The 16937-nt window shown below is 55.1% G+C and overlaps 6 protein-coding genes across 6 annotated transcripts; 3 read left to right on the top strand and 3 right to left on the bottom strand.

Moving 5' to 3' along the window:
* Window positions 1–28: 28 nt before the first annotated feature.
* On the bottom strand, window positions 29–1340 carry N657DRAFT_576726 (cytidine deaminase-like protein; the record flags this gene model as incomplete). Its single annotated transcript, XM_062789203.1, has 2 exons — window positions 29–1082; window positions 1147–1340. 2 exons carry the CDS (start codon window positions 1338–1340, stop codon window positions 29–31), a joined length of 1248 nt encoding a protein of 415 aa, XP_062645583.1.
* Window positions 1341–3161: 1821 nt separating this feature from the next.
* N657DRAFT_97894 (uncharacterized protein) lies at window positions 3162–4039 on the top strand. Its single transcript, XM_062797619.1, has one exon. The coding sequence runs from the start codon at window positions 3381–3383 to the stop codon at window positions 3984–3986; it is 606 nt and encodes a 201-aa protein (XP_062645582.1). The 5' UTR covers window positions 3162–3380; the 3' UTR covers window positions 3987–4039.
* Window positions 4040–4388: 349 nt separating this feature from the next.
* Window positions 4389–6572, top strand: N657DRAFT_576548 (bifunctional 6-phosphofructo-2-kinase/fructose-2,6-bisphosphate 2-phosphatase; the record flags this gene model as incomplete). The annotated part of the gene is made up of 4 exons (XM_062789185.1): window positions 4389–4639; window positions 4761–5445; window positions 5502–5663; window positions 5715–6572. 4 exons carry the CDS (start codon window positions 4389–4391, stop codon window positions 6570–6572), a joined length of 1956 nt encoding a protein of 651 aa, XP_062645581.1.
* Window positions 6573–7406: 834 nt separating this feature from the next.
* On the bottom strand, window positions 7407–9033 carry N657DRAFT_647299 (uncharacterized protein). Its single transcript, XM_062793284.1, has one exon. It carries the CDS (start codon window positions 8987–8989, stop codon window positions 7835–7837), a length of 1155 nt encoding a protein of 384 aa, XP_062645580.1. The 5' UTR covers window positions 8990–9033; the 3' UTR covers window positions 7407–7834.
* Window positions 9034–9511: 478 nt separating this feature from the next.
* On the bottom strand, window positions 9512–11840 carry N657DRAFT_647298 (uncharacterized protein). Its single transcript, XM_062793283.1, has 5 exons — window positions 11060–11840; window positions 10887–10973; window positions 10690–10824; window positions 10058–10622; window positions 9512–9996 (listed from the first exon to the last, which is right to left on the bottom strand). Exons 1-5 carry the CDS (start codon window positions 11456–11458, stop codon window positions 9647–9649), a joined length of 1536 nt encoding a protein of 511 aa, XP_062645579.1. The 5' UTR covers window positions 11459–11840; the 3' UTR covers window positions 9512–9646.
* A 3355-nt stretch (window positions 11841–15195) lies between these two features.
* N657DRAFT_657355 (glycoside hydrolase family 128 protein) lies at window positions 15196–16434 on the top strand (the record flags this gene model as incomplete). Its single annotated transcript, XM_062794803.1, has 1 exon — window positions 15196–16434. One exon carries the CDS (start codon window positions 15196–15198, stop codon window positions 16432–16434), a length of 1239 nt encoding a protein of 412 aa, XP_062645578.1.
* Between the last annotated feature and the right edge of the window lie 503 nt (window positions 16435–16937).

Raw genomic sequence — 16937 nt, 5'->3', positions numbered from 1 at the left:
ACCGAGGCTGGCCCAGTCGCAAGACCATCTAGGCATGGATCGCCTTGTCCACCCGGAGTGGTTTCAAGCAGCCGCTCGACTCCCACTCCCAGGCGACCATGCTCCAGTTCAGCTCGCGGCGCCAGAACAGGCCGAGCCCGCGGCCGCCATCGGCGCCCTTGAGCGAGGGATGACCATGGCCGCGATCCTCGGCGCAGAGCCCGCCCGTCAGCGGCATACGATGACGGAAGACGATTTTGCCCATGCGCGAGTGAAGAATGGCCATCGAGCACATGACGCATGGCTCGTGAGTGAGGTACATCTCAAGCCCGTGGCAGAGGTAGCCGTCGGGGTTCGGGTGCTCCAACTCGAAGACCTTCTTTTCGTCTTCGAGAATGGGGCTGTCCTGGAAGGCTTCAAACTCGAGAATGGGGGCCTGCCGGGTCTGCGTCTTTCTGTTTTCAGCTCGGACGAGCTTTTGCGCCACGACGCTGATTGCGCGCATGGCTGCATGTGCCATGGGATTCCCAGTGCATAATCCAACCTTCCCTTGGTGGCGCCACCGACAATCGCCAGACAGAGCAACAACCGTTGTTTTGCCCTCGCCCCTTTGGATGATGCAGGCGCCCATAGGCTCGCCGTAGCCTGCCTCGTGGGACTGCCGGGCTACCTTGTGTGCCAGCGCCATCCAAATTGCGGCATCGTCTGCAATCTCGTCCGTCTGGCGGGCGATCATGGAGGGATGCGGTCCCAGCGGGTTGTTCTTCCGGTACAGGGATGGCCAGAAATGCTGCGACCACATGGCAGCCTGAACCTGTGATGTCGGAGATACCATCGGGACTGGGATACTCCGAAGGAACACCTCCTCCTCCATGCCTTCCACCGTGGACAGCGCTCGGATGACCTCATCGCGATTGAGCATATTCTCGGGGCCGACGATTATGTAGATCCAGTTCGACTTGCCCGTGTGTATCTGCCGGCTTTGCGGGGATTCGTTCATGAATTGCGCCTTGAGGTGGGCAGGCAAGTCCGACGGCTTGGCGCATCTGCGTAGATGAGGGACACCCTTAATGATTTCATCTGGTAGCAGACTGCGTAGCAAACTGTGGGGAGGGGTTGTCAGCAACAACGGTGAGAGCACCCTCCAGCGCTCGGGGCCCAACATACAGGATGGCTGGATTGGCCGATTTGGTCGGCGTGCGGGTAATCAAGACGCGGCCTGTTTGATAGTCATCCCGCAATTCGAGAGTCGTCTTTAGCGGAATAAGCACGCCATGCTCAATCTCGTCCTGGATAAGCTCCCGAACAATCGGATCCTGGGCGGCAAGCGATCTCTTGAGAGACCTGCCATCTTCATCCATCTTGCCAGCAGCAACGTTCGCGGCAGGGCAGTCGGCTATCAGAGGGTCGGGTTCCGGACGGAGCGCAAGCCCGTGAGAGAGACGAACATGCGATGGCGCCGGACCGGGAGGAGTGTAATGCGAAAGAAGGGATTCGTAGATGCTCAAGGAGCTGTTGTCGCCGGATTGCGGGGCTTGTGCGATGCTGTGGAAGGGAGTGAGCGAGCGTGGGAATGAAAGAAATGGTTGCAGGCAAAAGGAGCGGACGCCGAACAAAAAACCATTGCGGATACCAAGTGCAGCCCGGAGGTGTGGGAAAGAACAGGCTCTGTTCCTCATGAGGAGGAAGCCAGAAGCGACGACATTTGCCCGTCGTGTTTGGCTGTGTGGTTGCGGCGAAGAATTACACATTCCCTTGAAAGAATGACAGTCTCCACCATGCCCATGTGCAGTGACCCTGACGCGGTCCAGGGCTGGCAAGCCCCATGCAGCCAGGGCCAAGCGAATTTCACGTTCAACTACCCAACAGCGCTGATGACCCGCATTTCATCCACACCTTCAGGCCTTGCGGCATCGGACCCCATCCAGAATGCTTCCCTAACTGCAGCACATCTCTCATCTGGCTAAAGTATTGGACCGTACATAACCTTCCATTGATATTAGCTGCTTCATTCCCACCGTTTCAACGCTACCTTACCTTTCTGGGGTGCGTCTGGGACACTGCATATCCGTGATGGAACTTCGAAATATTCCCCCGAATCTGATCATCCAAGAAACTGCGAGGGCAGGATCGAGCCTTCAGCGGACAGGTGTTGACTCGGGCGTTTGCATGTTGGGATTCCGTTCTTCGGTCGTCCTTTTGTGTTGGCCATGACAATCTTAGTCTTCTTTGTTCGTAACGACCGACGAACCCATCCGTCCCTGTCAGCTCTTTTTTGACCTCCTTCCAGAAGTTTGTAGCAAGAACCGCCGTCCATAAGGCAGTGAAGTACGGAGTACCCGACATTCCTACCTGAGGCCAATGTAGCCGATCGAACGGAGGTACGAGCCGCGACACTGTCTAAGATATGTAAATTTTGAGATATCTCTTTTAGCTTGCTTGATGAGACAGGTCAGGTGGCTCCGATATGCCCTCCGGGCAGCGCTTTGATGTTGTCAAGTGCACTGAGTAACGTAACCCAAAGCGGAGGTACCACCTATTCAACCTGCAGCTGCAAAAAGGAGCTACGGATTGCTTCCCGAAGCGTGCGCTTTGACAAAGACGTCCGTCGTTCTTGGCATAGGCCGGTTGAACTCCACTCCGTGTGGGGGACATCTCGGTCTGGTATGCGCAACGCTGATGCGGTTGACTTACTTCCGCGAGGTGGCCGACTTTTAGTGTATAGCAGGTGGATGAGCTAATAATCTGAATGTTGTCAGGCCAATTTCTACACAGTAAATGTGTAAAGTGCCTATTTCGATGTTCGTCGGTCCGTGCAATGGCCCTCTGACAAGTCATGATGCCGATCACAGTGATCGGTGTTCTCCAAAATACCAAGAAAGCCAAGTCGGCGGTTCTCTGTTTGGAGCAAGGATCCACATTCAGTTCAATATGGCAAAGTCGATTTGCAGCGGGCCTGAACATCCTAGAATCTCCTTCCGGATCTGATGAATGATGCAGAGCATCGGCTGCGGGATGAGATATCCCCGAGATGTAGGGTAGTTTGGCACCATCGGAATAGGAAGCGCCCCTATCGGTTGATACTCTTGTGATTGCCAACTTTGCAGGTGTGTTCGGCAATATTTGTCATAGGCTTGGTTTTGGAATTGGAAGCGCGAGAGTAAGGAGTACTAGAAAGCTGGTTCGATGTGGCCTTGAAATACTCATGTGCCAGTAGTATGTAGTACTAGTCCCCACGGAGTCTTTTTGCTACTCTGTGAACACGCTCAATTAACAACCTGCACATCCCACCACACTTTTAGAAGATCCATTGGCGACCTCCAGCCCCAATCTTCGATTCTCTGCCACCCGGTCATCGCCCGACTGACTGAGCTGAGAAAGCTGGCCCATCATCGAATTCCATGGCAGACACCACAGAGACCAGGGCCAAGGACCACCAGGCGCCTGCCAACCCCAGCAATATAACCGCCTCGGACGTGCTACCGAGTCCAACACCAAGCGACTTGTCATCAGCCCATCAACTGGTATGTTCGAGACAGGTCCAATATCGCCGATCTTGGCATCAGAAGGCCCAACAATGCAGCGCAGCCCCGACTCGACGGCAGCAGGGCACAGTGATTGTTGAGTCACCCCCCATGTCGTACATACAGCGCGAATCCGGTTACGTCATCTTGTTGTCCAACTTGAACTTTACTTGTGGTACAACCCCCGTTGCGCATGAGATCAGAAAGCTGTGGTCTCCGGACTTCGGGCGGCTGGCCCTGATCGCCTACGCCGGCCCAGTGCGACAGGCTACGCATCTCGGAAGAGCGAGTACACGCTCGACGAGGCACAATCTGTGCAGACCGTGTAATTGTGTGAGAGTGGCACTTTCCACTACACCTTCTATACGCGATGATGGCGATCCATTGCAATTGCAACCCAACTCGATTGCCCCAGCCCGAGTTGATTGCCTCTTGAAACCCTCCGGCGGCTGTCAGACCGAACGTTCCGACATCCCACTGTAGATCCATCAGTTCGGGCGCGTCGCACCCCTTGTGGATCGCTTTCATTAGCTGATTTGCTAACGCATGTATCCAGCTACACCCCACTCCGCATCCTTGTAAAAGTCACATCACATCGCAACATTACAAGTCTCTTAATCCTTACGGGGAGGACGTTGGGGCTTTTATTCGCCGAACCGCCCCTCCTTCCATGTCACAACGTTCGGCTCCCTTCTTGACAGAAAGAAACACTGTCTCCGAAACAGACGTTTCCAACCTCTTTCCATATATAAGATATCAATTGTCTCTCTTTTTCGCACACGAGGTTGTCCTTACAACACCGACACCACGGCTGATCTCGAAGTTTTCGATCAAGACACGGCCGGCGCACCGCAGTCGCAAGCACCATCACTGCGGAAGCTTGCTATGAGCCATTTGATGGGTTCGGCATTGTCGGCACCCACGTCACCCGCGATCAAAGCCAGGGAAGATGATCATCGCTTGGATGGCGGCCATGCGCATGGCCCATTGCCCCCGCCCGGCGCTCCAGCATTGACAAAGGCGCTGAACACTCTGAAAGCCGCTGACTCCGCGACGCCGCATCCCCAAAATGGCCCTCCATACGACTCGCCCTATTCCCGCAGCATATCCTCCACGGCGCCTACATCACCCCGGATGTGAGTTGACTGCCCAGCAATTCTCGGGCCTTTAATTCCCGATTCGTGTGTTTCCATGGTTGATGGGAATACAGGTCCACGTCAACCATTGTTGTGTCACCGTGGCTAACAAATTGTACAGTCCACCTGTTAGACAAAATTCCGGGAGTCAAACACCGAGGGTCCGCCCGCATGCGACCACACTCAACATCCCGGGAATGACCCGTTCGAGGGCGTCTCCCGATGGCCGTATTCCCGACAGAGACGTGGCCGCCAAGTTGGTCATCATCATGGTCGGCCTGCCAGCCAGAGGCAAATCGTACATTACCAAGAAGATACACCGCTACCTGTCGTGGCAGCAGCACAATACCAGAATCTTCAACGTGGGAAACCGCAGGCGCCTTGCTGCTGGCGTGGCTAATCCCGCCGACACTTCTCCGACTTCAGTGGCCAACAGGACCGATGTGCCTAGCCAAGCGGCGACCATTCTGTCAAAAGGCGCAAAAGGCCCCGACATTGTCGTGGAGGAGCCAACCAAGCTAGACCTCAACACTCCGGCGACTACCTCGACGCATTGCCCAAAGATGGACCAGTCGGCCAAGTTCTTCGATCCTAAAAACGAAGCCGCGGCCAAACTCCGCGAGCAGGTCGCTCTAGACACACTTGATGAGCTCCTTACATACCTTCTGCACCAGGGCGGCGCCGTGGGAATCTTGGATGCCACCAACAGCACCATCAAACGACGGCAACTGCTTGTGCAGAGGATCAAAGCGAGGGAGCCAAAGCTGGGCATTCTCTTCATCGAGAGCGTATGCCATGATCAGAATGTTAGTAATGGATCCGATTGCTTTGCTCTTCGGGACGTCAATTAAAGTATTTGCAGCTTCTCGAGGCAAACATGCGCCTAAAACTTTTTGGACCTGATTACAAGGGTCAGGATCCCTACAAGGCCTTGGAAGATTTCAAGCAACGAGTCAAGGCATATGAGAGCGCGTATGAGCCGCTGGGCCAGTGGGAAGAGGACAACGATTTACAGTACATCCAGGTTCGTTATGGCCTCGAACGGAGAACGTGAGTCGCGTACTGACGGCCGCAGATGATTGATGTGGGCAGGAAAATCGTCCAACACCGTCTCAGAGGATTTCTAAGTGGCGGCATCGTCTCGTATCTTACCACATTCAATCTGTCGCCGAGGCAGATCTGGATCACCCGCCACGGCCAGAGTGAGGACAACCGGATACACAAGTTAGGCGGCAATTCGGAACTCACAGAGCGCGGCCATTCCTACGGCCAAGCACTGTATAACTTCATCACTTACAAGCGAAAGGAGTGGCTCATCCACCAAAAAAACAAGATTGCCGAGTCACATTTCCCGCCGAAGCCCGGCGATAATACGCCACCGTACCCGGAGCTGAATCAGGAACTAGACGACAAGAATTTCTGCGTCTGGACGTCGATGCTCAAGCGCAGCATTGAGACGGCGGAATACTTTGAGGCAGATGACGACTACGACGTCAAGGCCTGGGAGATGCTGAACGAGCTGAATGCCGGCGATTTCGAGGGCATGACATATGACGAGATTGCGGCGAAATACCCGGAGGAGTACGCGAAGCGGGCAAAAGACAAGCTTCAGTACATCTATCCCGGCGTGGGAGGAGAAGGCTACCTCCAGGTGATCAGCCGGCTGCGGGACATGGTGCGGGAGATTGAGCGCATCACGGACCACGTGCTCATCATCGGACACCGGTCCGTCTGCAGGGTCTTGATGGCCTATTTCATGGACCTCACGCGAGACGACATTGCGGATCTCGACCTGCCGCTTGGCATGCTGTACGCGATCGAGCCGAAGCCATATGGCATCGAGTTCCACGCCTACCAATACAAGGAGGACATTTCATGGTTTGATGAGCTGCCCAACTACAAGCCGCAGAAGACGGTCGATAGAAACTCGTGAGCAATTGCTGGTCCGACACCGCCGTGTACGATTACGAATGCATTGGGGATGGGATTAGGGTCTGGAGGGGAGGGGTTTAAATATTGGGCGAGTCGGGGTTGGCGTTGTCGGCTACATTGACGGTTAACTATGGGTCAACGCCTTTTCACCATTTTTGTCTTTAGGGCGCATAGAGGGGACAGGGGACGGCGACTCCTAGTGATACCTGGGACGGAAAGGTGACAGATCATACACCGGGACAGGCATGGTTACCAACACAAGGGGATGGCTTTCGGTTTTGCGAAGGCTTTTTACGCGGGATGTTACGGGTTGCATCCTATTCCTCTCGGCTTCGGCGACTGCGCTTCCGGCCCCGTCTGGAGTTGTGGTACGGGATTTGCTTTTTGGTCGCTTCGGTTAGGTCGGTTGAGTTTCCGAAGCTGCCATGGCTGCGCAGTTCTCGAAAACGCAAGCAGTTGCTTCAAGGTGGTCCTGCATGATATTGCCGGTTTTGTGGCGGCTGTCTTTTGAGCAGTATTAGAGGTCCATGTGTTCAGATCCGGATGGTTTCGGTACCTTAGAGGAGTCTAGGCAGGGAATAAGTCACGTTTATTCAACGACATACGTTATACAATGTTTTGCAAATGACAGAAAGCAACAACAGACGTGATGCCCTGGCAATTGCATGCGCAGTTAATGGAAATAGTGGTCCCTGCTGTATCTGCTGAGCAGTCAGCAGATTTCATAGTAGCGTTGGCCGCCTGCAGTGTGCACATATGTCTTGGTAGGATCAGGCCAGGAGGTTGAGGCAGCGGGCCGGCCCGCCTTACGCCTTGCCCGTAAGTGCCCGTAAGGGGCACACAAGAAGAAATGCACAGGTTGGGGAATCTTGTTAATTGGGTTTACGGAGTAGTTATGCCCTATTTTGTTCTTGTCACCACACTCTCTTCAACGAGCGACGGGAAGCAAAAGGTGCGTCTTGTCAAGTAACGCAGAGAACGGGACCATACGGTTACCCAACTGTGAAACAATGCCTCTCAGATACGATCCAGTACATTCCTATGAACCACGGTCTAGCGATCTTGACAGGCCAGTAAGAAAGGTAAAAGAAACAGGAAGGGAAAAGAATCAGGAGGGAAAGGAAGAGAAAAAAAAGAAAGCAAAAACCCCTGGGCTGAACCTGATCCCGTCGCTTTCGTCGCTTTCCCCTAGATGTACACAATGGGAACCACGAAATTAAACTCTCAAGCAACCTCCCAAACAAAGAGAGTAAAAGAGAAATCTCACGAGCCTCCCCCGCCAACGGCCCCAGCGAGGATAGCAGCCTGCTGTGCCCGCCTGCGATCCACCTCCCGCTTCAGCATGACCAGACATGTCGCGACGACCAACACGCCCGCCATCTCGCGGTCCAGCTTCGACACGCCGCCTTCAGCGTTCCCGTCCTCCCCAGCTTGGGGTGGCATACTATTATCTTCCCACAGCCGCAGGTCCATGACAAGCCTGCCGCCGTTGCCGGCGTCGCGGACGCTCGTGCCCGGCGTGCGGGTGCTCGCGCCGCGGATAAAGTGCGCGATCGTCGTGCGAATGGTTTCGTCATAGTCTTTCTTATTGTTTTGATGGAAGAGGGATGTTCGCCGCGATGATGATGATGTGGGCAAGTTTTGGGCGCGCGCGACGCGGGTTACCCGTTCCAAGACCAGCAGGCTGGAGATGATGTCCTGGCCGCCGAGGGCGCGCGAGAGGGCGTGGCGTTCGCGGCGCGAGGCGTACCGCCACTCAAAGGTGCCCAGCCGGGTGCGGAAGGTGACGGCGCGGGTGAACAAGCCGAGGGAGTTGATGTGGAACTCGTCCCACGGCTGGACTTGGTCTGCCTCCTCGGGCGTGGGGGAGTCGTCGACGTCGCCAGGAGTGTGGTGTTTGGACTTGGTTGGGAAGAGGATTGCTTCCAAGACCGATGTTGAGAGACCCGGTGAGTGGGGAGAGTAGAGGCGCACGCGGGGTGGGCGGTTGGGACCGAAGCGGTAGGTTGTTGTTGCGAGAACTGGGAGCAGGTCGTTGTCGGACGGGGTTTGGGTTATGTCGGAGGCGACGAGGTAACAACTCCCCGAGGAACGCTCCGGGCGGATGGACGTGTATTTGGGGGTGGACTGGGAGGCGACCGAGGAGCTGGAATCCTCAGGGTGCAGGGCAAAGACCGGGATCGGCTCCGGACTGAGCGGCAACGGCAGGGAGCACCATGACTTTCCCGCGGTTTCGATCTGGAGGTGGGTTGTGGGGTGGAACGAGGAAGCTGCTTCACTGTAGGAAGGTGGGTCGCTAAATGTAGTGGAAGAAGAGGGCGAAGGGCTGTCGAAGCGGGAGAGCTCGACGTCCTGGGGGTTGTAGCTGTAGCTCGGAGGGATGGACCCCATGGAGGACCGGGACAGGTAGGTCGTCATAGGTTCGTTGGCTGTTGATTTGCTGAACCGCAGGTATGAACGAGGTTATTGACCTGGAGGATCACGATGGAACGCCGGGTTTGGAGCTATATATCTTATTGACCACATACATACATACCGGGCCCGATCATTGACTAATGCACCGCCTCGGACATGGTGTTAATCGAGGTTACGTCCCCTCAATATTCCATCCAATCACTTCACAACGCGATCGATACGGTTGCTGATCTGTGTCTTGGCACTTCTTGAAAAACCCACAAGCCGGTAATGCGAAATACGGCGGTGGGTTTCACGGCAGGGCCCCCATTATTATCCCAGCAGAGCCACATGGCGGGATTCAGCAAGTGGGTCAGTACAGCCACAGGCTTTCCGCGGGGCATCACGGACGATGACACTGATGAATGAGGCTCGTGTGGTTCGTACTGGCGCCAGAAAGGGGGCCACACCCTGAGACCGGTCGCTACGGGGAGCATATGGGTCGAGTTTCAGCCGGACAATCTGGGAGAACAGGGCCAACGTACGAGCAAAACGACGCCTGGTTATGCAGGTCGTTCAGTTTTATTGCATTGGAGTCTAGTGGCATGAGAGTCAAACCGAAAAGAGAGGACAACCAAACAAGCAAACACCCGCGCGAGACAACTCACACTTGCCAAAGCACTAAAAGATAGTCCTGCCAAAGCAGCCCCGGTCCCGCTTCCGTTGCTCCTCCACCCACATGGGCCACTGGTTATATGCGTGGTGCTCTGCGTCCACCTGCGCGTTCAGATATCGGAGCCACCCCAAATGCCCCAAGTTACCTGTGCTCGCGCGCCCAGGCTGCGCCGGCGCCGGCAACTTGGCTGCCGCCTTGAGCTCGGCTTCGCCGATGGTCGCCATGATCTGCTCCAGCGAGATCCAGTGCGTCGCGAGCAGGATGGCCACCTGGTTGCCCGGGTCGACCAGCGACTGAAACTTGTCGTGCGGCAGCATCATCCACCACGTGTAGAAGTCCGTTAGGGCGACGTACGCTAGAGCTCAAGGTCAGCCACTGACGAGATATGAAGAGAGGGAGAGATAAAAGAACACTACCCTTCCACGAACTAACAGAAAGCATCCTCCCAATATCCATAATCAACTCCCAATACCTCCTTTCCACCTCTCGGCCCTCGACGCCCTCCACAAGCGCCCTCAGCCCCTCAATACTCCTGACCGCCTGTTCCGTCCACCCGGCATCAATAAGAGGTAAGCCTTCCATGTGCGGCTGCAGCGCTTCCTTCTGCTTATCCCCCAAATAGTCCCCAAACAAGATGTTAGCCCCTTTGATGTACATCTGGATCGCCACGATCATGACGCCCCGGATAAACGTCAGGTACTCGGCCATGCCGTCCTCGAGGAGCACCGATTGGTAGGTGAGCGCGATGCACGTCGCCATGAGCGCGTTGCCCTCCTCGAACATGACGTCCTTGTCATTGCTGGCCGAACTCGAACAAGAAGACGGGGAGCTGGGCGCCGCGGCGGTGGCGCCCGAGAGGGATTTCTTGATGGCTTTGATGGCCTTGAGCCGGTGCGACAGGGCCGCCTCCCCGACGGACGGGTCCGTCGCCATGAGTTCCGATGCCGAGTAGCCGAGGATGGCGTGCATTAGGTACTCGTACTGAAGTGACGAGAGGGGTTCAGTCTGGAACCCGCATAAGTACAAAGACGCTCCTTCTGACACTCACCTTTTCGGATAGACAGGGGATTTCGTGCGTCCAGAGCTCCTCGGCCCCGATCGGGTGATGCGGGTAGCAGTTGAGGAGGAAATGCTGGAAAAAGCGCATGTCTTGGAGACTGAAGAGGGGGATCTGATGTTGTGGCTGGAACTAGTTTAGTGGTGTGCGCTCCCTCTGTACTATACCGGGAAAGTCGGAAGACATACCTGATGCACAATTCTCGGTAGAGCAGGGTACTCGCATTTGAGTCCCTGCTTGACACAATGTCCGCATGCAGGTCTCGTCTCCTGGCACTAACGACGCGGGTTTCTTCTCAGTTCCTGCATGTCCTACTCTCACGTTTCTCGGCACGCATCCTATCATGTACGGAGTAACTCACCTTGATCCTCCTTCTCTTGCAGTTGAAGCACCCCCTCCGGCTCTTTGTGTGCCCTCGTCTCTCCAGCTTCTGCTTTCCCGCTGCCTGCGCCTCTGAGCTAGCAATTCCGCGGGAAAGAGTAGTCAGCGCCGTCACCGGCGCAACATGTTGCTGTCGCGGCGCGAGGAGCTGCAGAGACGGGTCAGAGACGGTCTCTGACGAGGGCGCCAGTGAGGGCAGAGGAGGCGAGGTCCCCGACTCTGAGCTCTCCCCGGCGAAATAACCCAAGTCATCTTGTTGGTCTTGGAAGTACGCCGAGTACTCGACCTGGCCCACCTCATCGTAGTCCAGGGACGGGATCGGCAATGCTGCTCTAGGTTGGGCGTAGCCCGTAGGGCCAGAGTTTGGTAGCGCTTGCATCCTGGGCTTTGCTGCAACACCGTATGTTGGGAGTTCTGTAAGTAACGGTGAACTTCGTTTCCTTGTGAGGAGTCAGGGAAACGCCAGAGCATTTACGTTTGACCTCCAATTCATCAACAGGGTCAACACCGTCAAGCGCGGTCGATCATCAATTGCTAAGCCTCCCGCGCCGCTGTGTGGAGAGGGCTGTGGCAGTGTTCATCCAGGGAATTCCCTCCTCACCCACTCCGTCAGGCGAATCGAACCCCGGGACCTCGATTCCTGCAGGCCGACCGTCTTGAGGTGAAAGTGATTCTGATGGCGTTGATGAACGGGCGGAATAAATCAGTTGTCTCTCACGACATCGCCAGCGAGCTCAGCAAATCCGCCCTTCCCATATCTGGACAGCGGGGACAGAATTGTCAATAGCGAATCAGGCGGTGTTGCGTCGCCACGCCCTAGAAGAGCTTCGGGTAATATTTCTCTCCGACCAAAGCAACTGAAGGAAGCCAAGCTTTCAGGCTGGCACGGGCAACAACCACATCGCCAGCTGGGTGAAAGCAATTTGTTGACAAGCAACCAAAGCGTCGCATCGAGATCGCCTGTGATTGCTAGCTCAGTGTACTTCAATTATCCCTCGCTTCATGTCTCTCCACATCTACAGTAGACGAGGCTGTCAGGGAAACCGACAGCGAGAGAGAGTGGTGCTGACGGTTCGAAGTAGCTAGCTGGTCATGGAGCGACATGAAGAGAACGGCCGCCCATCCCAACTCCAGATTCTACTCCGTACGGTAATGCAGACCGTGTTGCTCAGAGAGGCGGCAGTTGTGACGTCGATTCCTCCATTCTATACCTCGCTGGCCTTCAAACGAGGTCCCAAAAGGCGTCCCGTGAAACTGACATAAAGTGTCTGTGTCTCTCCCAGGGGAGCAAGGCGACTTTCGGTCCCACTGCTGTACCCGGTAGTCTGTCATGGTTATTAGCAATGAGAGTTGCCTTTCCGTCCAGAAAACGCGTAGACACAAAGCTGCGACGAACAACCACTGGCTGCAACAGACGTTCCCAAATGACCCGAACGCATGCCTGGTGACTACTTTTGATAGGTGACAAAGCCCATGCCACCAAGGGTACATTCAGATTGTTACTGTAGTTTCGTGCACGGCTCGTTGAAATCGGGAGAGAAGGACAACCTCTGTGTATTGGCACGTCTTTATAACCAGACGTACGGTAGGTGAAACCTTTGGCATCGTTCAGACCGAACAGTCATGCTCTATCGACAAGTGTTTTCATGTATCTTGCGCGAGTGACCAAAAGCAGCAACGCAATGACACATGACGGCATCGTCTCCTCATCATTTTGAGAGGTGTTTGAACAGAAGGGCGCCAAGTTGAGACAGTAAGGCTGTGGCTGTCGGTTGCCCCCGTGGCGCTAACTACACGCCGCAACCTGATACCGCTCAGATCCTAAGCAGGCGCGTACTGCGACTCCACCTTCACTGGGTCACAGCGCCGGCCAAAGAGGGGATAACATGGGCGGCAGGTGGCAAAGTCTCGTGGGTTGCCTACACAGAGCTTTTGACCAGCACGTAAATTGCCACTGGGTCAGGGTGAGGGAAGAACCAGCAACTGTTGCAGGCCCATCATCGGGGTGGCATTAAGGTTTTGGAAGCGAAAACGGGCAAGAAGGAAAAGGTTGAGCAAGAAAAGGAGAAGGACGATGAATAGAACAAAGGACGAATGAAATGTAAAACAGCCCTGAAAAAGGCTGAAAGCAAGCAAGCGAAGGTATACCCCGAGACCCGTTTGGATGCTGCTAGAGGTCGTATTGCAAGGCTTGGGGCATCTTGCTCGTTAGGCGACTTCCTCATTGCAAACTTCCATTGCATGCCTACGCAATCCTTTTATTCAACCTCGGGAAAAGAATTTTGTGCTGCTGTGAAAGCTCGTCATCAGAATGTTGTCATCCAAGAACTTTACCTGAAAATTGACTCCAAGATCGACAGCGCTATATTCAGGATGAAACAAAAACAAGCATTCTATCCGGATTCCGACAGGGCCGACGTGTTCGCCGCACCCCGTGGCGACGGATGCAATTTCGCTTGCGAGGCCCGCAATGAGCTGTCAAACGCGGCTTGGATCCACGTTGACCGCAGCCAAGCAGTCCAGATTGCCGTAGGGCAGAGAAATGGGGTTATGATGGGGACGCGGGTGCACTTCAGATGAACAGTGCGGGGTTGGTAGACGCTGTGCGAGAAAGAATTGAGATGAGACGACAAATTGGTTGATCGAACAAGCTCCCGCTCGATAAGTTACACACGACTTGCAGTTTGCGAAGGGGGGCCTCCCGAGGCCATGTTTCAGATGAGGAACATGGCAGCTGACTAGTGAAGGAGGGTAAAGAGAGGATCCACCAGGCACCTCGTCGGAGAAACACCGAGTTCTCCAACAAGGGTAGAAATATGATTGCACATCGAGGACAAATCCTTCTTTCTTCCTCCGAACTGGAATTGTGTGCGGGATAAAAGTGCCCGCGTTCCTGCAGCTGAGTGCCTTGAGGAGCCACCGTACCTGCATACCGGAATTGTTTACGATTGGCGACACGCCCGAAGAGCGGGTAAATGTGGAGTTGGGCGTCGCAAGGGCCCCACTAAGTGTCTGGCCCTCACCCCTCCAAGCAATCAACGCCGCCAACACGGCCCCACTACGTGGCCAGAGCGGCAACTTGCTTCAGCGCCATGGTCGGACGATTTGTTTTAACTCTCGAAACCTGGACGACAGAGTGGTGGCCGGGTGTTGCCAGGTCTCTCACAGGGTTGCGCGCCTTCCGAGCTCCGTCCCATGACACCCTGTCCACTCACCGGGCCATGTATAGCAGAAGAACAACATAGGTACTTGTACCTGTAATCCGAAGCTGGCAACCCAATCTAATGCTCCGCCGGAACGCTGCAGCACAAATTTGCATGAATACTTTAGGGATGTTACTTAACATTTGAATCTGTGGGAGGTATTTCTGAACAGGTGTGCGAGGTGTAAAAGTTCCGACACTGCGGGTCCCAGGCACAGAATCGTTGATTGACCCTGGGTTATGTTCGCCCCATGTTGGTCGAGAACCCCTCTGTCAAAAATACCCCTGTCGATATCCCTCGTCGTCCCTTCCAAGTCCCTTGCAAGAACCCGAGCATCCCGGCTCTTTCCAGCCGTTTTATAACCCACTCCCTCGGTGCCTGCTCGATCCCGGTTTCTCTCCCACCTCACCCACGGTCCTGGGCTTTTGCATTCCTTTCCACAGCATTTGTTTTTCTCTTTTCGCCTCGACTGGTTGCCAGCATCAACCGTCGTTCAACTACCGATCTTTGGCGCCTCTGGTTACGGCTGCGGTCACTGTCCCACTTCAAACTCGCATCACTCCTACTGCGTCTTTGACAGACAGCGACACAACCACGGCGACGCCCACTCGGTTCCGCAAACTCGACTTCATTCACCCACTGTGGCCTGGAGCAAGCAGCACGTGTTCGACGATACGTCCTATCATTCCTTTCACGACTTGTCGTGCTGGCATCCTTTCACATTGTTTCGCTCCTTTCCAACCCTCACAGTCTAGCGAAACACATCTCACCTAGAGAAAACGACCGGACGTCGACTCAAGTCATCCTTCATTCACAGGGGCCTAAGGATTGCATCGATCCCCCGCCAACATCAACCAGATCAGCCAATTCCCACGACAACACCGGTACAGTAGACTCTCAATACCCTAACAAGATGTTCTCCAAGGCCCTTGTCGCACTGGCCGCTGCCAGCATTGTCGGTCAGGCCGCCGCTAGCCCTCACAAGCATGGTCTCCAGCATGCGCACCAGAAGAGGGCCCTTGTTACCGAGATGGTGACTGTCACGGATTGGGTCACGGTCACTGTCACCGGCGACGACACCAACACCAAGTCTAAGGTGTTTTACACCCATTCTCGCAAAGTCAAGACCACATCCAGCTCCGAGAGCAGCACGACATCAACTTCTGCGTCTCCGGAGTCTTCTACCGTCTCCGCCGCCGTCGAGGTCTCTGCCAGTTCTGCACCCGAACAGAGCAACCCGCCGGCCGTCGAGGACGTGCCTTCGTCTACCAGCATTAGCACCACGCCTGAGGTTGTCAACACCCCGGCTCCTACTTCAGAGGCACCTGCTCCGGAGGCGCCTGCTCCCTCGTCAACTGTTGAGGCAGTTCCTACCTCGGCTGCTGTTGATACGGGCAACGGAAACACCGGCGACGACACCGGCAGCGGTAACGGCGGAACCACTACTGGCACCGCCAAGCGTGGCCTCGCATACAACAACCCGGCGTTGCTGCAGTCCTTCCTCAACTCTGGTACCAAGGTCTCATGGGCCTACAACTGGGGGCAATACGACGACTCTGGCACCGACCTTGAGTTCTGCCCCATGCTGTGGGGTCTCAAGCTCAACTTCGCCGAAACTTGGCCCGCCAACGCTCAAAAGGCCATTGATGGTGGATCTCGGTGCTTGCTCAGCTTCAACGAGCCCGACCTTCCTGAGCAGGCCAACCTGTCGCCGTCGGTTGCTGCGGCGAAGCATATTGAGCTCATGAACCCCTTCTCGGGCAAGGCTCTCATCGGCTCTCCCGCCATCACCAACAGCGGGGCCGATGGCCAGGGCATTTCGTACTTGAAGCAGTTTTTCGATGCCTGTGATGGAAAGTGCGCCGTGGATTTTGTTAACATCCATATCTACGGTGTCGACACCAACACGTTCCTCTCTCACCTGCGCAATGTCCACAGCGCCTTCAACAAACCAGTCTGGATCACTGAATTCGCCTTTGGGGGCACCGACGACCAGATCAACGCGCAGCTCGAGACGGTCATCGACCAGATCGAGAACAACGCGACGTATTCCTTTGTTGAGCGGTACTCGTACTTCATGGTCTCGGACGGCTTCCTGGTCAAGGGCAACTCGCTCAGCACCTACGGCAACACCTTTGCTTATGGCGCTTGAGCGAAGCGCTATAGGTGATTTTCATTGATAGCAACATCTTTCCGCGGGAGTCACATATCATACCAACAACCGAGAAGGATTTTTTCCAGCCTCTGGTTATTTCGCACACTGGACGGATTTGAAGAGCCATGATCTTCTGCTATCCGCTTCATTTTCGTTCTGCTTCTCTTGTACATATTTGGTGACACTTATACCCTTCTGTTCACTCGCAGGCTTGCCCGACGAGGCAGCCATGACTTTCTAACTTTCTTCCTGTACGATTCTCTGAACGGGTTATCGAGGGCACATCAGGTTTGGCAACGGCGCTGGCAACACTGAGAGCGGGGATCGGCGGTCCGGAACGTGGCACACGATCATGTTAGATTGGGGTCAGGGTTAGACTCACGAGACCATGAAACGGCAGTCAAAACGGTATCCCCGCTTTGTTGTGCTGCTGCATGTTTATTTTGGTGCATGTTTGCTTGGCCTGCTGTTTCCATGAATCCCGTCTTATGTTCGTCCTC

The sequence above is a fragment of the Parathielavia appendiculata genome (genome assembly GCF_033297405.1).
Source record: "Parathielavia appendiculata strain CBS 731.68 unplaced genomic scaffold N657scaffold_10, whole genome shotgun sequence".
NCBI classification, from domain to species: Eukaryota; Fungi; Ascomycota; class Sordariomycetes; order Sordariales; family Chaetomiaceae; genus Parathielavia; species Parathielavia appendiculata.
Note: the sequence above shows the minus strand (reverse complement) of the source record. Positions and strands in the feature narration are given on the sequence as shown.